This window comes from Volvox carteri (assembly GCF_000143455.1).
Source record: "Volvox carteri f. nagariensis unplaced genomic scaffold VOLCAscaffold_38, whole genome shotgun sequence".
Taxonomy (NCBI): Eukaryota; Viridiplantae; Chlorophyta; class Chlorophyceae; order Chlamydomonadales; family Volvocaceae; genus Volvox; species Volvox carteri.
In genome coordinates, this window is record NW_003307581.1 from 1,010,331 (window position 1) to 1,031,601 (window position 21,271).

A 21,271-nucleotide genomic window follows, 5' to 3' on the forward strand; every position below is an offset into this window, starting at 1 on the left:
ACGGTATCTGAGGGAACTGCTATTGTTAATAGTGCGTCAACAATGCAAGCAGGTTGCAGGTAGACGGCTTTTTCACATTGAAGGGGGTAGATGCGTGCCATAGCATTAGTTGAGGCGTGACGGCAGCCTGACCTCAGTTATGCGCAATCAGCACATCTGATGGCTTGTCTGCGCCAGGGTTACGGATGCGGGCGCAGGCGACCATTTGGGGCTCACGGTGGGGCCGAACCCTGATGATGGGGGTTTGGCCTGGTGCGGAGCACAGCATTCATTTCATTTCGCTGCAGGCGCCCAACGGTAACATAACTTGGCGCTTACGTGCATGTACATAATCTCGTTTGATCACTGCAAAGCTTCTAGTGACCGCATAAGTGCAATTGCCAATAGTTATGATGCTCAAATCAGGTACAGCAGAAGCTAAGAAATACGTGAAGTGTAGGCGGAGTGGGGGCTGGTTAACCCTGTTTAACATGCAAAATGCAGGCCGTTGATGCCAAGAACCAGAAGCAGTCAATGACCTCGGCCACAGCAAGAACAAGCAATCCCCTCTCGGGAAATTAGCAAACGTCTTCCACGTCAGTTTACACGTCGCCACAGCTTGCTATACACGTCCTAAACCCTAGCAGCCCGCAGCCCTTACACAACAGCAACGGTGCTTCAAACCCTTTTCCTTCAGATTTCACCTCCGCCACGTCACATCCACACCCGCACTCCGCAACGTCTCCAACTGCAGCAGCGCCTCCCCATCCACAGGCCAGCAGCCCCGAACCGCCAGACGCCTGAGCCCCGGCAACGCCGCCACTGCCTCCTCAACATCGGACCCAACCACGTCCATCAACTGACTCAATTGCAGCTCCCGAAGCCCCGTCAGCGGTCCGCCGTCCTCCAGGAGGGCTCTTGAGGAGAAGCACCGCAGTAGCGGGTAGCCACAGTCTGAGAGCTCCAGAATGCGCAGCCGCGGCAACGCGCGAAGCAGAGCCATGGCGGCGCTGGCGGCGGCCGTGGCGTCCGCGGCGGCTCGGATGCGGCCCCAGGCGCGGTAGAGGTCGGGGTCCATGGCCGCGAAGGCGGCGGCGACGGCAGCGGAAACACTGCCTCCGCCGCCTAAACCTCCACCACTGCCGCTGCCGGCTGCAGCGGCAGCGACGGTGGTGGTGGAAGTGACGGGTGGGCTGCGAGACGTGCAATGAGAGAAAGGCACGGAGGATGTGGACGTGGACGCCTGCTGCTGCTGCTGCTGCTGGTCGCCCTCCAGCGCCGAAGCCGTCGCAATCGCTAGCGCCGTGTTGGCCTCGCCCTGCCCATAACCCCTGTGCGGCTCTGCTGCAGCCCTGGAGCCCTCCCCCCCGCCACACCACCCCTCCATAGCTCCTCCGGCATCCGCACCACCCCCGGCACCCACCTCCCCAGACGATGAGCAAGAGGGGCCCGTCAACGGACCCCCCGATGTGCCTTCCCCTCTCCCGTCCGCGCCTGCAGCCGCGCCGCCAGCAGCCACAGCCCCCCGACCCCTGGTTAGACCGACCGCCATCCTGTCCGGCCCCGAGAAATTCATGGAGTGCCAGTTGCTGAGCCTCAGGACCTGCAACCCGGGTATGGCCCTCAGGAGGTAGAGCAGCTCCGCCAGCTGCTCGTAGGAGGAGCCGCGACACAACTGCAAGTACGTTCGGAGGCGGGAGGTCGTGCGGAGGGTGAGTGGGGGCCCTGTGGGTTGCGGCAGGGGTGGATGGGATCTCGGCGGCCCTGGGGCCCTCAAACCTCGGAAACCCCCGTGTCAAGCTCCCCTCCCCCGACTCGCCACGTTCCGATGGCCGGTGATCACTTTGGACACCTAGACCAATTTCGGCACTTTGGACGTCAAAGTCGGCAGCGGGCTCCTCCCTCCTCGCTTTCTGCGTATCATTACCCGCCCACCTCACCCACAGGCTCTCCCTCACCTGCAGCTCCGTGAGCCCGGTGAGTGTGCGCATAAGGCCCCAGTCCAGGCAACAATCCAGGTTGGCCAAGCTGAGGCGGGTGAGGCTGGTCCAGCCCGCCAGCTTCCTCATCGTCTGTTCCCACAGCCACCGGAGTGTTAGGTCCTTAACTGCGACCGAAGCGGGTCGGCGAGGGGGGGAGTTGAGGTGCGGCCGTTATCGGGGTTTCCGCCGCAGCGCGCAACGGGCAGGAGGGGAAAGAGGGGAAAGAGGCGCGCGAGGAGTGTGGTGCGGAGGGCGACACGGATGGGGCCCGCTGTGTGGGACTGAAGTGGAGAGCAAGATGAGGGAAGAGATTACGGATGGGGTTAAGCAGGGGACCGGGCAGGGAGGAAAACGCGGCAATGCCTGGTTAGGTTAACTTAACCCCACGGGGCGGCAAGGCCTCCTGCCGTACGCCTCGGGAGGCCGTCACTGTGCCGTTCTCCTACGTCCCGCTCCTTCTAATGACCCTGGCAGTACAGTTCCCGTGTGTGCACCCGGAATGTGGTAGGACGTACGGAAACCCCCTGACCCCACAAGGACACCCTATCCCGGGAAACTGTACAACGGTTTATCCCCCACCCGATGGGAACGCGTGTGGAAGCCTCGTTACGGAATGTACGACGAGGGCCACGTCCAGCCCTGTAAGACCCGGAAGAATGGCGCTACTGGCGCCGCTGCTGCTGCTGCTACCCCCCCCGGCGCCGGCTCCGCCTGCAGGTCCCCACGCGGGGTAGGCCTCGCTGCCTCGGATGGCCCCGTAGGGCCCTGATAGCTGGTGGTGGTGGTGGTGCTGCTGCTGCTGCTGTAATTGCGGTGGCGGTTGTAGCGCGTGCCGTGGGCCCCGCTGCTGGGCGATGTCGAGTCGGTCCACTGACAAGTGTCTTAAACTCGGCAGGCACGCTAGCAGCTGCGAGGAAGTGGGTGTTAGTAGTTGTGGGGTGTTAGTAATAGTGGGGGGTGGAAACCCGCTGGGCGAGTGGGCGGAACAGCAGTTATAGTCACAAGGGGTTGGGTGCCGAGGGTGCCTTGTTATGAGGGGGTTCAGGGGGCCCAGGGGAAGCTCCTGTACGGCACTACAACACAGGACATCATCACAGCAGCTACGTCATCACGAGTAGTCAGTAGTAGATCCCCCTCGGGGAGGGGAGAGGGCCCCTCGGGGCATGACTCCCGCATTGAGTTCTCCTGACCCCCCTAACCTGAACAAACAAATGCATGCACGAATGAATGAATGAATGTAGAATGGATTAAGGAATGGATAAATGAACCTGTGGATGGGACATCCAGAGCTTTCGGTGCATCCTTTCGGCGTAGTAGGCATGTGTGGCGACGGCATCTTCACTTACCATGTGTGGCCCCTGTCCACCACAATCCGGTGAACGTTCCCCCAATCCCGGCCCCTTGTGTGTGCGCACTCACTTCCAAGTGTACGTCAATGATGTACGGCGCGTCGTCCATTCCGGACAGCCCCAGATGGGCCAGCAGTGGCAGACCCGCCAGTGCGCCCAGGAGTGCTGTCGCACTACCCTGCACGGACATGAGGGAGGCTGAAAATGAGGAGAGTACGGAAGGGGTGAGGAAAGGAAGACTCGATGAGGGTCGTTGGGGAAGGGGAGTTGGGGACCCCTTGGCGGGATACCTCACAAAAATACACTACGCTACATTTACCTCTTGCCTCTTACATCGAATCGGGTGACCTTTTTAATGCCGTCTATTCAGGGTTTAGATTTACGGATTTGGGGTTTTGGAGCGGGTTAAAGGTTTCCTCCGTTTTCCCCGGTCCTCCTATGGAACCCTTCCACCTAAGGAATGGACCTCCTGCGTGAAGTCACAATCGGGGCACCAGATTATCTGCCGTACAGGTTACAAATGCCGTACACGGCGTCATGGGGCCCCAGAAACCCCCGTTTAACCCACCTGGAATTCCCGTACCACCAGCCTTGTAAGGCCCGCCAGCGCCGGCATCGCCAAGCCCCGCAGCAGCTGCTCCGAAGCCAGGCCCAAATGAGCCAGGTTTAGTGCTGCCGCCGCGTCCGCCAGCAGGCCGCCGACGCCGCCAGCGTCGGCATCGGCATCGGCAGCCGCCACCGGCGCCTGCCGTACCGCCGTCGCTACCAGCTGCACATCCAACCCCACCAGGCCCCAAAGAGAACCCAGTACCATCGGCAGTTTCAGGCAACCGTCGGCGGTATCCAGATACATCCCGCGAATGGACGAGATTACGACGCCGCCCCCGCCGCCGCTGACACCGCCACACCCCGCACCGCTACTTCCACCTTCACCCAACCCCCGTGGCAACGCGGTTCGTACATCACCGGCGGCAACATCTCGCGCCTCTGCCGTCATCACTCTTCCCGGTACCGGTACTGCTGCTACGGCTGCTGCTGCTGCTGCTGCCGCCGCTACACCATCCGCTGGTCTAGGAGAAGTGAGGGCAGCAAGCGCCTGCAGGTCGGCGCCGCTGCGCACCCAGCATCCTCCTTCCAGCCGCACCTCCCGCACTTGGGGACACAGCAGTAGCAGGTGCCGCAGCGCACCGTAATCCAACTGCTGACGGAACGCTACCGCCGCAGTAGAGGTGCCGGCGAGTGGTGGGGCCCCGTCGGTTGTGGCGCGGCCGCCTCCCCCGCCGAGCATATGGGTCAGCACCAGACGTGTAACGGATGGCGGTACGGCGGCGGCAAGGTCGGCGAGGGAGGAGGAGGGCAGCTGGTGGTCGTTCACGAGCGCGAGGGTTAGGGAGGAGAGGTCAGGCAACTGCTGGAGGCCCAGGCGAGGGAGTTTGGCGAGGAAGCCGGCGGGAGCGGTGGTGTCCTGCAGCGCCAACAGAACGCTGCGGAGGCCGGGGGTAAAGTCAGGGAGGCGACCGCGGGCCGCGAGGCAAGGGAGGCTGTAGGAGGAAAGGATGAGGGAGGCGGCGCAGGCGTCAACGAGCGGTCGCAGGGCCCGGCTGGCCATGCGCAGCTGGCGCCGCGAATCGGAGTCAGCCGCCTGAATGATGCGGGCCAGAACGCCATCCGGCAAGCTGGTTAATACTTGCGTTGAGATTATGTCCTGGTGAGGTACTGACGATGTGGTTCCTAACGCCGCATCCATAGCATCAAGCACTTTGATGAGGTTTATAACTCCTTATTGGCTAATGTGGGTACACAAGGTTGTTGATTGGTAGCAACGGGCGATAGTTTACTATTTCTTGCCTTCAAGGTGACTAGCTCGTTCCCATATGCGCAACGATGTGGAACAAGCACATGTGCCAAAAGGAAGTTAGATATACAAGCATTATCTTTTGTATAGCGAACGGGCTGCTTTTGTCCTTGAAATTCTTCAGGTCCCAGAATAGGCAACAGGACAGCCGCGCTATGATAAGGATTCTTGTGAGCAATCAACATGTAAGGCGATGCCTTAATTGAATTGCTTTTATATTCATCATTTTGCTTTAACAGATCTTCCTCTTTCTGTCCGGAAGCGTATGTGAGCAGCCGTCCGCCTGTTGCGGTTTGCAGTTCACCTGTCCAACCCACCTGGGCAACTATCGGACTGCGGTTCACACTTTTACCTCAAATGGGTTTTCAAACGGCCTAACTCTGCGACGCTTCATTTGCGCACAACAGTATGAGGGGAAGAGGGAAGGAGGATGAATATGCTTGGGTTGGCACCAGACGGCACTCCGCAGCCTTGTTTCCGAACCGGAGTCGTGGCCCGCAAGATGCAAGCAAAGCACCATATGACATGAATTCCATCATAGGTAAAAATAGTATTTGGCTTCTCGGTGACTGAGCATGTGTGGCGCTGCCGGCAGAGACAAACCGGAATACAACAGCACAACCTGTCACAACTAACTCCACGTCCTTGCCAGAAGATAACAGCTTTTAAAATCCGTGCATCGGCAGAGGCGAACCCAATAATAATCATAATGGGCCATATAGACACGAGAGAAAAGCATTAGAGAACGGATAAACGATGTCCCGTCACATGTCCCGTTAACAATAACTAGACGCCTGTCCAAGCGCCCTGCACCCGGGGCTATTCCTCCGCTTTCCATTCTGCACGTCAGACTCTTCCTGCGCCCTGCACCAGGTGCTGTCCTGATTTCCATTACTAATCTTGTCAGACACGGTCCAGCTGCTTGAAAAACAACATACCTACCCTTCGACCACCGGCACCTGCTCTTCCCGACGACCTGCAAAACGAGGTGGGAAACAGAGAAGTGAAAGAAAGGCGCTTGAGAGGATGTCCATAAGCTAGAAAGAACGAGCTTACCGCCCTCGCCGCCAGCACTGAACAAAAAGAAATCCGCCGTACGTACGAGCATCCGGACATGAATGGAGAAGTCAGACGCGCCACTGTGAAGTCACGTGAAGCCACCCCGTCCAGTAGTTGAAGTGGCCATGGTATGCAGGAGCAGGTGGAAGGGCAGTTAGGTACGGCAGGGACTAGGGAAAAGGTACTCAGAACAGGATCGACAAACCAACACACACCACAACACACAGCAATCGTTTGGCAGGCGGCCAGCAGCGCTGATCCTGACTTCGGTTTAGGGCCGGACACCTTTCCTAAAGACGTTTGCTGCGCTGGGCTGGTGCTGCTACTGCCGATGCTGATCCTGCCGCCAGCCAAGCACGATTGCATAATTCCGTGAGACACGGCAAAGGAAAACACACTGGACAATAGGGCGCAATGAGACGTGCCGTACACCCACCGTAAGTATCATCTGGAAGATGCATACCTTGCTAACGGTCGGCAGCGCTGATCCTAGGCTTTGCTGCGGCTTCGGTCTTTCCTGTAGAGTTTCGCTGACTTGTGCTGCTACTGCTGTTGCTGTTGCTGCAGACCGCCAGCCAAACATGATTGCACAATCCTAACAATACGCACGAAAGCAAACCCTAAGCAGTACGACCAGCTGCAGGGCAAGAGGTATCATGAACGACCGGAATTCCTGACTCACGCTACAGGGTATCCCAAATCGTGTATCGCTTCATTGCTCCCGTGGGGTTGTCACATCGCCGCCGCGCGGCCACACAAGCTTGATGCGCATCAGGAGCAGACAGGAGGGCGGTTGTCCAGATCGCCCTCGGCATGCTGACCTTCCAGCCTCTTCCTGTAAGCAGACAAACAAATACAACACATTAGCCCAAACTTAAGAACAGCCATGATCCATACAGTCTCCTTCTGCACTACAGCTTGTTGCCGAACTTATGTCATTCAGGTAACGAAACCACTATTTTACTCCTATTTCGTAGATGGTGTTCAATATAAGAGACAATCAACTTCGAGCAAAGCTTAACCGTCGAAGGCGTTATATCACGGACCTGACCAAGAGGCTCATCCTACCTTCTGGTAATTGCTTGCTCCTGTTTACCCTGGAACCCGTGCGTAGCCGCCGCCCTTGACCATAAGAAGTGGACATTTGCCGTCCTTGCACAACACGAAAAACAGGTCGGTGGCAGCGTAACCTTGCATACGAGGAATGGTAAATTTTAGCTTGTCATTGCAGCCTACTCGCGACCTCCAAGGCATCAACAGCAAAGGTGCTGTTCCAAGCCTAAGTAAGCCTTCTGGCTGGGCTCCAGTCGAGGCTGACCCACCTTGCAGGTCAGATGCCTCATGGATCAACTCCTGACCAGAAGCGTGTTGCTAAGACTTCACGGCTAGTTAGAAACGGGAACGTCACCAGCTGACGTCCCAGGCACCGCAGTGTCGCTCCAATTGCGCTGTAGTATGACGAAGCGTAGCTAGGTCAGACTCAAGAGCGAAACATGCCGAAACAGTCAAGGCAAAACAAGCTACTGATGGAAGGCCCGTTGTGAAAGGTTTTGACAGCTCCCAGCCTACACCATCATCATACAAACAATACAAGCTTGCATTTATAACTAATAATTTATGTGGGTATAAGCTAGAAGGAACTGACCGGGGCCTGCAGGCCCGCAAGTACGCTGCTGATGGCGTACGGGGAAAAGAGCTTGGAACCTGTTCCACACCGTACAACTCACAATTTCTGCATGGTAATATCGAACTTGTACAGGAAAAGAGGTAAAAGTCAAAGCTGGAATCCGCAGGGTTTTGACTGAAACATTGGGTGCTTTGGCTGTTCTTCTACTTGTAGAAAAAAGTTTTGGTGGCATTTTTAAAGGAAAGCACGATGGTCCTGAGTCCTAATGGCTTTGGCTGGGGTACACCAGACGACGGAAACATGGAAGCCGAACATTAGTAAAAGGGTGTGAAGCGACCTTATGGCTATTAATGTTGTCGCAGTTCTTGTGCATTGGAACTGGGCTCGCTACCCGCAGCTTGAACCAAAGGCTTGCCGCCGGAATGCCGCAGCAACACACCGCTTCAATTCTGTGTCGTCGGGAACACGGTTTCCTAGCCGAAGGCCTTCCTCGTGGTGCCGCCGTCCTGTGTACGAAGCGCGTGGTGTCATTTTCTGTGTTTTCAGACATTGGTGTGCTTCGTTACGTCGACAAGGTGGTGTCGGCTTAAAGGCGAGGGCCCCTTTAACCCGTACAGGCCCATTTCTTTGCCACATGTGTTAGAAATAAGAGTCCTTCAGTGAACACATCACTCGCTCATATCGTTACACAAGGAGAGAGAGAAATAATGAAGACGCAAGCAGTATATAAACATACCGCAGCCAATCCTGATTCGATGTCGTATTGGGATAAAAGCAACTAACCAAACTACCGAAGTGTCAAGCCTGAGTGTACCTTTCCAACACTCCCACGCGCTCAGGACTTGCACACGTTCATAGCTAAACGATGCTTCACAAACTTCTCAGACGGCAAAGGCTTCGTTAGACAGTCGGCCACCATATCTTCCGACCTGCAATCTACCATCACAAGCGTACCAAGTGCTACCTGCTCCCGCACAAAATGATAACGCACCAGAGATGTGCTTCGATTGCTTCGAAACAACCGGATTGCTCGCCAACCGAATTGCGCTCTGACTATCACAATTGATCTGCGTTGGCTGGAGGTCCTAATCGAGGTCGCAAGTAGTTGCCGCAACCACAAAGCCTCCTTAGCAGCTTCCGAAACAGCCATGTACTCAGCCTCCATAGTGGACGCAGCCACGCTCCGCAGAAGTTTGCTGGCCCAGCTAACTGTACCACCATGAAGAGTAAAAACGTAACCAGACGTTGACCGCCGCGAGTAAGCACAACCCGCATAGTCGGCATCGCTATACTCAACTAACCTCTCGTCGTCTGCTCGTTCACCACCTAGGACTAATCCGTAATCAGACATTCCTGCCAAATAGCGTACTACCTCCTTCGCTGCTTTCCAGTCCGACCTGCTAGGATTCGACATGTGCCGCGCTAAAACTCCCACGGCTTGTGCGATGTCAGGACGAGTACATCCAGACACGTACAACAAGCTGCCAATTAACTGGCTATACGGGAAACGCTCTCGATCCAGCCGATCTTCCACTGCAGCATTAGGTAAAACGGTTCCAGGACTCATAGGTACAGACTTCGGCCGTGCATTAGCCATGCCATAAAAAACTACAATGTCCTTGACCATACGCCCCTGGGAAACGGTAATCACCCTATTCGCTCGATCACGCTTAAGGGAAAGACCCAAAAATAAACTTGCTTCCCCCAAATCGCGGCACTCAAACCGCCGCATAATGGCCGCCTTCACTTCTGAAACAGCCCTCTCGCTCCAAGCCGCAATCAAAACGTCGTCTACATAGACCAAAAGGTATACGATCTCGCCTTGTTTACGGCGCACATAAAGGCTAGGGTCCGCACTTGACGCGACAAAGTCCATAGACACTAATTCTTCACACAACGTGTCATACCACGCGCGCGACGCTTGGCGAAGGCCATACAAGGCCTTTTGGAGAAGACAAACCATCCCCGGGCCTCCCTCTTCAAAACCGGGCGGTTGATTAACATAAATTTCTTCCTCCAAATCGCCATTCAAGAACGCCGTTTTGACATCTAACTGGTGTAATTCCATATCGGCACCAGCCACCATAGACAAAAAGGTACGCAAGGTGGTGTGGCGACTCACCGGCGCAAAGACCTCCTGAAAATCCACACCCTCGCTCTGCATAAAACCTTTCACTACTAGGCGTGCCTTGAAGCGCTCAATAGCCCCATGCTTGTCACGCTTCAGCGAGAATACCCACTTGACGTCAAGATACCTGTTGTCCTTAGGCTTCGGCACTAAGGACCAAGTACTCTTCACACGCAAAGACTCTAGCTCTTCAAGCATCGCAACACGCCAAAATTCAGCATAGGGAGATGCCATTGCTTCCTCGTAGGAATCCGGAATATCAACATCATCGTCCGACTCTTCCTCCATCTCTACACGGAAAGCGAAACGCTTGGGTGGAACTCCGGCATTTGAACGCTTTGCCCTACTAGGTTGTGCTTACTCGCGGCGGTCAACGTCTGGTTACGTTTTTACTCTTCATGGTGGTACAGTTAGCTGGGCCAGCAAACTTCTGCGGAGCGTGGCTGCGTCCACTATGGAGGCTGAGTACATGGCTGTTTCGGAAGCTGCTAAGGAGGCTTTGTGGTTGCGGCAACTACTTGCGACCTCGATTACGACCTCCAGCCAACGCAGATCAATTGCGATAGTCAGAGCACAATTCGGTTGGCGAGCAATCCGGTTGTTTCGAAGCAATCGAAGCACATCTCTGTGCGTTATCATTTTGTACGGGAGCAGGTAGCACTCGGTACGCTCGTGATGGTAGATTGCAGGTCGGAAGATATGGTAGCCGACTGTCTAACGAAGCCTTTGCCGTCTAATAAATTTGTGAAGCATCTTGTAGCTATGAACGTGTGCAAGTCCTGAGCGCGTGGGAGTGTTGGAAAGTGCCCTAAGGTACACTCAGGCTTGACACTTCGGTAGTTTGATTAGTTGCCTTTATCCCAATACGACATCGAATCAGGATTGGCTACGGTATGCTTTTATACTGCTTGCGTCTTCATTGTTTCTCTCTCTCCTTGTGTAACGATATGAGCGAGTGATGTGTTCACTGAAGGACTCTTATTTCTAACAAGGAGGCAAGGCGGTCGTTGACGTACTCCGTGCCGCAATCAGTTCGGACACAACGAACCTCTAGACCAGTCTGCCGTTCCCACTTAGTCAAGATCTCACGAACGGCATCGGGGACTTCGCTCTTTGCACGAACACAACGAACCTCGGAGTACTTGCTAAAATCGTCGTAGAAGGTAGCGAAGTAGTCGGCTCCACCCAGCGACGTGACCAGCATCGGGCCGCAAACATCCATATGGACGAGATCTAGTAGATGCTCACCCTTGTGTGTCGACAAATGATGGGGGCTGCGGGTCATTTTTCCCATGACGCACGGCTCACAGATCTTGCTCCCAAGACGAAGGCTTCTCTTATGGCATATGGACTCCGAACGGGCCAGGTCGTCAAACAGCTGCCTATCAAGACCGGTGAGACTAGGGTGCCCCATGCGACGATGCTAGGTGTCTAACCTCTCCTTGAGCAAGCGCCGCGTTGATAAAGCCTTATGCCTCTCGATCACTGCCTGCTCAAGCACGATGTACATCCCGTTCTCCTCGAACACATCAACGGCGGGGATTCCGTCTATTGCTATATATGAGTGATCGGCGTACAGGATAACCTACACCACCTTATCAGGGAAGGCCCTCTTTAAGGCTTTGACCGAAAACAGGCGGTGTTGCAGGTCCGGAACTACGTGGACAGATACCGACAATTCCGTCCATCCTAGAATAGAGGTGAAGAACACCCTGCCCTCGCCAATCGAGCTAACCGTCCACCCATCCGCCATCTCAAAAACAACACCCTCGCCCTCACGCACCGGCGTCAGATCCTCCACGTCCTCAGGTGTGAAGGTCAGGTGATCCTCAGCTCCAGTGTCAAGGAGCCATTTACCGGGTGCCAGTTTCGCTCTCCCAAACGTGTTTATGACTCCAACTAGTCGCCGCCGCATGCCCTGGGCCTGCGGCTGCGCTTGCGGTTGTTGTTGTCGTTGTTGAGGTTGACGCATGTCAGGCTGGGGAGGTGGTGGAGGAGGAGGATGCGGCGGCGGCGGCGGTGGTGGGTGGGCCTGCTTAAGCTTCGGGCACTTTGCGACCAAATGGCCCTGTTCCTGGCAGTAGAAACACTTCCGGTTGTCCTTCTTCTTATGTGGCGCCTGCCGCGCGACGTTGTAAGCTCCTTTTTCGAACGACTTCTTGGTCTCCGTCTCGATCTTCTGTTCCTCGACGAGTAGTCGCATTTCCAGCTTTCCTATGTCGTCGACGTCGCTCGCATTTTCTATCACCGTGCGGATCATCGCATACGCTTCAGGCAGACCTCTCAGGACGTGGTCCACCGCCTCGTCGTCCGCCAGGGTATGGTCGATAGCCGCAAACTCCAGTCGAAGCGACTGAAACCTGGCGATGTAGTCGCTAACGGTCTCGTTCCCTTCCATTTTGAAGTGAGTTAACCGTTGCACTAACAGGCTCTTCGCAGCTCTCGTCTGCTGGCCATACTTAGTCGCCAAGGCAAGCACGCCTTCGCGTGACGCGCGTACAAAGGCTTCTCCAGGACGCGGATGAACTCCTTAACAACGCCCAAAGCCCGTTGATCCTGCTCGTCGGTTACCTCGCCACGCGTAGCCTGCACAGGGCTGATCGCGTTTGCTAGTCCCTTACGTTGAAGAACGCCGATGACATGCTCCTTCAAGACGTGAAAGGTACTTGTCGAGAAATAAAAATCTTCCTTATCTACTTTCATCCTTGCCTAACGCTAAGTCCGCACACAGCAGAATAGAGTACCACCGGGCAAATGGATGACCGCACGCTAAAGCGCGGGGCTCATAACATGTTGAAAATAAGAGTCCTTCAGTGAACACATCACTCGCTCATATCGTTACACAAGGAGAGAGAGAAGTAATGAAGACGCAAGCAGTATATAAACATACCGCAGCCAATCCTGATTCGATGTCGTATTGGGATAAAAGCAACTAACCAAACTACCGAAGTGTCAAGCCTGAGTGTACCTTAGAGTACTTTCCAACAACATGTGCACAAACTGCTGGGCTGTCTCGCTGTGCAGAGAGCGGTCGGGGAAGCCGACCCACTTTGCAAGCCCAGTCCTTCAGCCGTCGTTTACAAGAGCAGCCGGGAAGCTAATCGGTCACACGGCCACATGGCGGGGGGCCACTGATGCACTTCGCTGGGGCTCTGCCCAAAGCATTCCCCATCTCCCGCCTCCGCACATGCCGTACTCCAGATTACAGTCGCAAGTAACCATACATCCATACGACCACCACCACCTGCCCTCTGAACCATCCACTTTCTATCAAGAGCAGGGCCTAGAGGCAGGTCTGGTCGCTTCACTGAACAGGTGTAGACAAGGCACCTCTTATGCATGGTTAGGCACTTCCCATCACGGTCAACCGAGTTTTCCTCTGGTAACTGATTGGTAGGGTAGCCAGTGGTAACCTGAACGGGCTAAAGATGCAAACACTTTTCAACTGCCATATACCTAGTTTACTCGATAACGCAGAGTAGCGCGTCTTACTCATCCTCGCTCCCCATCCGCCCTTCAGAGGAAACCCGCGTCGCAGCCATCATTACGCCTCAAGGCTAAGGCACAAGCCACCAATCATTCCTTGCCTGCTGACCGACTAGATCTGACGGTCCTCACATTGCTGCAATCCACTAACACATCAATGACAGGAATGATATAACGCCTGCCATTCAGCGTCGCCATTTCGCCGTCGCCACTGCCAACCTTCAACGTCGTTCACAGATTGGGGGTTTTAGAGCGGGTTAAAGGTTTCCTCCGTTTTCCCCGGTCCTCCTATGGAACCCTTCCACCTAAGGAATGGACCTCCTGCGTGAAGTCACAATCGGGGCACCAGATTATCTGCCGTACACGTTACAAATGCCGTACACGGCCCCATGGGGCCCCCAAAACCCCGCTTCGACCCACCTGGAACAGCAGGAGTTCCCCTACCTCTAGCCTCGTAAGGCCCGCCGGTGCCACATGCTCACAGACACAACACTGGTGATCTCATGGTCAGTCCTCGGCAGCTTCCAGCCGCATCCTGTTAGACCCCCCTGCAGCCCCTCAGGGACCCTCCGCACCGGGCAGCTGCTGCCCCTCCTCCAACCGCCCGTGCGCCGCAACCGCCTGCTGAAGCGACGCCAGGTAGAACGTCTCCATGTGCTCCTCCAGGCCCCGACCTCCCACCAGCGCATCTAGAAGCTTCAGCTCCCGGTCCGCGATCTCCGAGTACACCTCGTCCCAGGGCCGGGACTGCTCCCGTGTGTGCGTGTGCGCGTATGTATGTATGTATGGGTGCGCGTGTGCGTGTGCGTGTGCACGTGTGTGTGCATGCATAAGGGGAGTAAAGGAGGGCCACCAGGCAGAGGGTTAGAGTTGGCGTCATGGCGAATGAGACGTTGCCTGATCGAATCCCACCACAAACAAAAAGACCCTTTCCTGGCCACCTTTCCTCCTCCGATGTCAGTCACCCCCCGGCGGTGATGCTGATGGGCGCTGAGGCAGCCGCACGGCGGCGGAAGAATGTATGGCCCCCGCAGCCCACAATTTCACCCACGCCCCTTCTGTGATTGCTGTTGTTGCTGTTGTTGCTGTTGTTGATGTTGTTAGGTTCGCGACCACACACCAACTCCTGGCCAACATTGGTACCCAGGGGCAAATTCGGTCCGCATGCCCATGCTGCACTCTGTTATGTACACTGTTCCACAAGTTCATTACCCCCCACCAATGATCTTCTCTCCTCCCAAGTCCCCATTCCCCTCTTCGCAAAGCTGCCGTCTCGGTGCTCGGTGCTTGGTGCTCGGGCAAGGACAGACGCCGCAAGGACGGACCCCTAGCTTTCCCACAGCTCCCGTTTTCACACATCAGGTCCCTCATACATACATACATACAGGAACACGGCCGCCTGCCCACATGCCGTACCTGCTCACTGACTTTGCTGACAATCTCCTGGATCACCTCCATACCCGCCTTGCCCTCCCCAAACACATCAGTGCTCTCTGCACTACTGCGGCCAATTCGCAGCTGCCCCTCCGAATCCAGTCGTACGGCATGTCCCACATGACAGTAACCCATCAGCCGGGGTACGCTGCAGCGCAGGGGCCGCGGGGGGGGGACCCGCGTGGGGGTTGCGGGGAGGGGGACGCAAGCCGGGGCTTAGAAACCTTGAGAATGACTGGACAACATCAACCACACCCCCAAAACACACGTCCCCGCTCAGCCACCCTGGCCCCCAGTCAGCCCCTGCTCGCCCCTCCTAGCTGTGCGACCAGCCAGACAGGCAGTTACCTGGGGATGATGTCATTGCTGTTGGTGACCCTCCACGCGTCAGGAACCAGCCGGTCGAACTCCTCCGCAAAGGCCTTGTTGCCAACACGGGGAGCACCGAATGTGTACAGGGTGATGTTCTGGACCGAGCGAGCTGGCGTCCTGCCGGCATACACACATACATACAGGCGATTAGGGTTGGCAGGCAGGCAGGGGTGTAGAGGAAGGGAAAGAGAGACATGACCAGTTCCAACCGCCTAGGGCAACCCGAAGGCGAAGGCGCATGCGAAGGCGAACCGCCAGGATGCGCATGCAGGGCAGTGTGGGATGGGGATGGGAAGGGGAGTGGGTGTGGCGCACAGGGTGATGGGGGGCCTAGGGGGGGGTAGCGGCCTGGGGAGGTGGCGCGGCAACACAGGAGAGACGTTAAAGAAGAGACCACCCCAAGGGAGGGGAGGGGAGGGAAAGACGAACCACACAGGAGGGGAGGGGGGGAAAGGGGAGGACGACGTGGAACAGTACCGCGGCACAGCCCCTGCGGAGCCCCGTACACCTCCAGGACGATGTAGCGAATGGATGGGTAACACAGCGCAGGGAAGTGCGGAAGCCGCGTCCGGTGTTCTGCCGTACAAACTTTCTGGCAGGACTTACCTCCGCTCGGCCAGTTCGTACGCCGCCAGTGTGGCCAGCGCCCCGCCCAACGAGTGTCCCGTCACCAGCACCCGCCAATTATCGCCCTTGTCGCCGGCGCCCGTAATCTCGTCCAACAGGGTAAACACCGTCCGCCGTACACTGTCGTACGCACTTAAAAAGCCCTTGTGCACCATGAACTGTCAGCGGGTTGTGGAGCGGCGCAATACACCATTCGTGTTGCGTTGGCACACACACATACATATATACGTACGTACATGAGAAGAGCCCAGTAATCTTGCAGCTCTGGGTCAGTCAAACGCGGGTGAGTTAACAGTACGGCCCTGCCGCTCAGTCTTTTTTTCAAAAGCACACCCGCACAGCCGCACCCGCACGACCCCCACCCCACCACCCCGCCCCGAAACCTGTTGTTGATAAACTCCGGAAACCGCCTTAATTATTCGCGCAGTGAAGGGCAGTCCCTCGTTGTCATCCAGCCGCTCCGGATTTAGGGAGCAAGGTGTGAGGTTGAGATCCGTAGCGATGTCCTTCCACTTGACCTGTGGGGGTTGGGGGTGTTGGGTGTTGGGTGGGAGAAATCGGATTGGGGGCTGATCGGGATGTGGATGGCTTCCAGACGATCCGTCCCGAAATGGACAGGGGCAAACCCTAAGTACGACATCATGGGGATTCATGGCGATGGCGAACAGCTCCAGGGTGGCTGCGGACAGGGGAGTACCGGGTCGGCTAGGAGTGGGGTGTGTGGGGGGGTGTGTGGGGGGGGGTGTAAGAGAGTGTGCTTTTGTTGCACCTGGACGGGCCCTAACAGTCCCTGCCACCCCTAACAGCCACACATCATCCGCGCCGCATCTACTACTGCTCTTCCTGCCTTTCCGACCCCCTTTCCGACCCTCATGTCCGCATTTCCTGTACCCCCTCCCCCGTACCTGCTCCGTACCCCTGAACGCTACGACCGCCTCCCGAGCCTCCACATTGCGGTACAACCACACCTGCACTACGGCAGCACAAGCAACACACACACCATGCTTACACGCCTGCGAGCACACAAGACATACATACATACATACATACATACATACATACATACATACGAGGTTAAGGCCTGACTTCTGCTCCCGGCCGACCCGGGTTCAAATCCGCCTGCCGGCTCCTCGGGTGTTTGAGGAGTGGTTGAAATGGGAGGTGGCCCCCCATCTTATGGACGGTGTAGGACGTGATAATATCAACTTGCGAGCTGACCAGGAACTAAGTTGATGCGCCGTTGATCCGCTAGATTTGGTTGGATGCTGGTGGTGAGTTGCCGAACCCAACGAATACATTCTGAAGTCGGATGGGGTGACGGATTAGGGTGCCCCTCTAGCAGGGGAGAGCAGGGACTGCCCCGGGAAAGGGGGCCGCTGGCGAAGTTAACCACCCTGTAACAACATACATACATACATACATACATACATACATACATACATACATACATACATACATACATACATACATACATACATACATACATACATACACGTTCCGTTTGCTTGCCCCGTCTGTATGGAAACAGGCAACTCACACCTCCTGTGGCGGCATTGCGGCATGAGCTGCTACATACGTGCAACCGCAATGTCAACGGCCAACCGTTAACCACAAACCACCAGCGAGAGCCTCTCCTCAGGTCCTTCCCCTATCCCGCCACCCCACCGCACCAGAATGGACCTGCCTGCGTGTCGGTCTCCTCGTTCTCCACAAAGGCTACCGGGTTGAGGGACTCGGCGCCCATGGCCCGGCCCACCATGGCTGCAAGAACCCGCCAGGGGTTGGGGACCTCCTCGCCGCTAGGCAGCGTGACGATGGGTGCGCTGTCGCCGCCGCTAGCGCTGCTGCTGCTACTGCTGTCGTCAGCGGCGGTGTTGCCGCCGTCCCTGTCGTCCACCTCATCTGTCGGGTTGGCGGCATCTGTGCAAAAAGGGACGGGGTCGGGTGGGATAGCCACCATGTTCGAAAGACCTTGTGGAAACTCTGGGGACATAGAGCCCCTAGGGCTGGGGACCTCTCTGCAGGGGTGAGAAAGCCCTGCGTCTCAATCCAAGCCACTATCATGATTACCACCAGCTACAACCGATAAACCATTTAAACAGCAGCAACTGCTTTTCCAAAGCAGGCCAACCCCACCATGCTAATGTTGGCCTGACCCAACAGAGGCCTCCTCCGCGCCGCCTGATGCCGCCGCCCCAGCCCCCTCGTGACCGTGTCGCAGCTGCGGAAACCCAGATGCGGTTACCCTCCCCTCCCGCTGACCATGTTACCCCCGTGTAACCTCTACCGGTCTGAAGCCCCCCCCCCGCCCCCCCCGTCACCCTCACTCCCTCACCCTCGCCTTCCTCTGCCGGTGCCGCGGGCGCCACCACCTCCTTGACCGCCGTCACGAGCTGCCCGGACAAGGAGGAGATGGCCGCTGAAGCAGCCTGGTCGACAACAGTGTGCGTGTAAAGGGGGCCCGGGGGGTTTACGGGATTCCAGAAATGAGCCGAAGTTCCGTGTGGGTCAGTACCAGACCGGGTTGAGGGCAGGGCAGGGCACGGCGGGGTTGCAACTTGTACCGGTTCCGGGCGCGCAGGGGTACTAATAACATTACGTGCGACGGGGTTGATGCAAAACGTGTCCAGTCGTGACATGCGCTGCTGCACATGTAGTAGACGCCCCTTCCTTGGGGCTCCCCCCGTAGCCCTTCGCGGCAATCCGCACCTCTCTCCCGCAACACGCTAAGATGATGAGGAGAGAGGGGTCGGCCAAACGGCTTCCTGGGTGGGGCAGGATGACATGGACCGCATGGAGCTCCGCTCGGAGCCCCCGCTTGCGGAAGCTGGGTGCCGCTGGTGCCCATAAGCAGGTGTGCAGGGGGGAATGGACTGGACCTCCCGTGTGGCCAGTGAGACTGCTCTCAGTTGATGGAGCCGCCTCCCCGCCCTCCCGCCCCCGGGTGCCCCGACCTGCCTTCTCCTGGCCCCCCCCCTCTGAGCTGCACTCTGTCGTACAGTCCAGGGGGCTTCAGCTCCAGGGAACCCGTTCTTCCATCCCTCTAACAGGACTAAGGATTTGCGGAGTCAAACCCAGCTACATGACCCAAGCCAGACCCTAAACCTCACAACCCGACCCGAACACCAAAACCCCACGGCGACCTGAAGTCCCGCCATAGCCGAAGGGGAGGGAGCTGTGGTGACGGTGGAGGTGAGCGCCGTCACTTGGTCCGGGTCGGCGTCGGCGAAGGACAGCAGTTGGCAGCGCAGTGTCACAGAGGCGCCCGAGCCGGCGCCCGTGCCTGCGGTACCACACACAGCCAGGTGTGTGTGTGTGTGTGTGTGTGTGTGTGTGTGTGTGTGTCACATCCTCACCCTCAGTTGCCCCACAACGCCCCCCCAGGGGACAACGATCCCATCAAGAGGTGGCAATAGTACAGCAATAGCAGCACATGCAGCGATGGGTTTCATAGGTTTAGGGCCTTCCGTGGAGTCCCACGCATCTTACGGTGGGCTCCGAAAGGGCCTGGGGAAGGTAAAAAAACACGTTCGTACATTCTCGTGTTACCTACCAGCCGTCCTATCGTACAGTACAAAACTTGGTATCCGCCGTACCTCGTAATGGCAAGGTGAAGGTCTTCGACACGCCTTTGCTGTCCACCAACTCCGCAAGACCCACCATGGCCACGCCCAGATCGTCATCGCTCTTGCCGATGTCCTCATCGTACAGTCGTACACGCAATACTTCCGAGGCCGGATCCCTGGTGGCAGCAGCAGCGGAGGAACGTCGTACATGGACACACAGCAACAGGTGCGGCTGCGAGGGTGCGAGGACAGGTACCGGTATTACCTGGTCCGAGGGGTGCAGCTCACCACCAAGGGACGGTGACGATGGTGGCAGAAATCCGTAGCCTGGGTCCGAAAATATCTACGTGCAACCCCTGGGAGCCAAACCCGACCCGCACACGTCTCAACAGCCCCAGCAGGCGAACCTTTCAAGCGACAGGCACGGGCCCCCTCATACCAGCTGACTCGAACAGATTACCTGAATTGTACGACGACCGGTCCTGTACTACCCGTCAGCGGCCAAACGGGCCCCAACGGAGGGGCGCCATCCGTGCCGTACTTACTTGATGTACATGCAGTACTGCTCGTCCCACTGCGGGTTGAGCGAGGTGGAGATAGTGGAGGAGCGGAAGGAGCTCTCCCCCAGGGACAGTACGGCGTACGGGTCGGATGAGCCGGTGACGTCAGCAGCTCGGAGGTTGGTTGCGCTCATCAGTTGGACAATCAGCACGCCCGTGTAGGTTTCGGTGAGGAAGGCCCTACACCGCGATGTGCGAGGGGATCATTATCATCATCATCATTATCATCATCATTATCATCATCATCATTATCATCATCATTATCATCATCATTATCATCATCATCATCACCATCATTATCATCATCATTATCATCATCATTATCATCATCATTATCATCATCACCATCATCACCATCATCATAGGGTGGCGCAAGACGCTGACCTAGAGGGTCAGCTGCCACCTTCGGAAGCAACAACGGCTAGGGTGAAGCGCCAGGACTGCGAACTGCCCGCAAGGACAACAAGCAACATTTGGGGTGTGTGCGGAGGGCTGAAGGCAGGCAGGCAGGCAGGGAGGGAGGGAGGCAGGGAGGGCGGAAACGGCAGACGGGTGTGGTCAGTGAAAGTAGCTGTGCGCTTCCATTGAGGACGTACGCCGCCGATTACGTGCTGCCGTTGGGTGTGGCTGGAAGGACAAGTAGGAAAGCCGCAGCTGCAGGTAGCCAGTCACCGCACGACCCGCTTCGTGCCGCCTGCGTTTATTTTCGGTCATGCCCCAGACGCTGGTGGGTAACTGGTGCTCCAGATAAGAACCCGGCTACCTCGGGGCTACGTAGTGTGGCGGGGAAATATGGACGGGAGGCCCTGCATGCTGTGGGTGTGTGGTTTGGGGGAACACTGTGGCCCATTCGTTAAGCTGCTTCCCAGGCTCCAATTACTCGAAGTGGAGAGCCCGTGGCCTTGCTTACTTGTCAGTGAAGGTAACCGTGGGGCCCTTTATGTTCCGCTGCTGGAAGGCCATGCCGGTTTCCTGGGGCTGCAGGTACGCCTCAAAGGAAGCTCCCGCCAGCACCACCGCCAGAGGCAGGTCAAACTTAGCCGCCTGATGCTGCCCATAGGGGTGCTGGGAGTTTCGGTCCGCGGCATCGTCACCCTTTGAAACACCGCGGAGGAAATTGAGGGCTGCGATAGGCCGGAAAGGAGCCCGGTTGGAGGTATGTGACCTGGTCGGTCGTGTTGCTGAACCACACCGTAGCCTGCAAGGCGTTTATAGTTCATTTGATTATTATGGGTTGGATGAGGGTT

At 56.9% G+C, this 21,271-nt stretch overlaps 1 protein-coding gene across 1 annotated transcript; it reads right to left on the reverse strand.

Annotated features, from left to right (window-relative positions):
- Nucleotides 1-679: 679 nt before the first annotated feature.
- VOLCADRAFT_94625 (uncharacterized protein) lies at nt 680-21,148 on the reverse strand (the record flags this gene model as incomplete). Its single annotated transcript, XM_002953810.1, has 23 exons — nt 680-1,654; nt 1,938-2,086; nt 2,541-2,868; nt 3,381-3,488; nt 3,879-4,237; nt 4,370-4,851; nt 6,108-6,141; nt 6,222-6,304; nt 7,046-7,059; nt 11,763-11,957; nt 14,882-15,047; nt 15,248-15,388; nt 15,587-15,619; nt 15,878-16,056; nt 16,246-16,416; nt 16,804-16,866; nt 16,908-16,911; nt 17,569-17,818; nt 18,234-18,327; nt 19,009-19,181; nt 19,495-19,640; nt 20,010-20,204; nt 20,935-21,148. Coding segments are annotated over 23 exons (4,554 nt in total), but the record flags the coding sequence as incomplete, so codon positions are not given.
- Nucleotides 21,149-21,271: the final 123 nt, after the last annotated feature.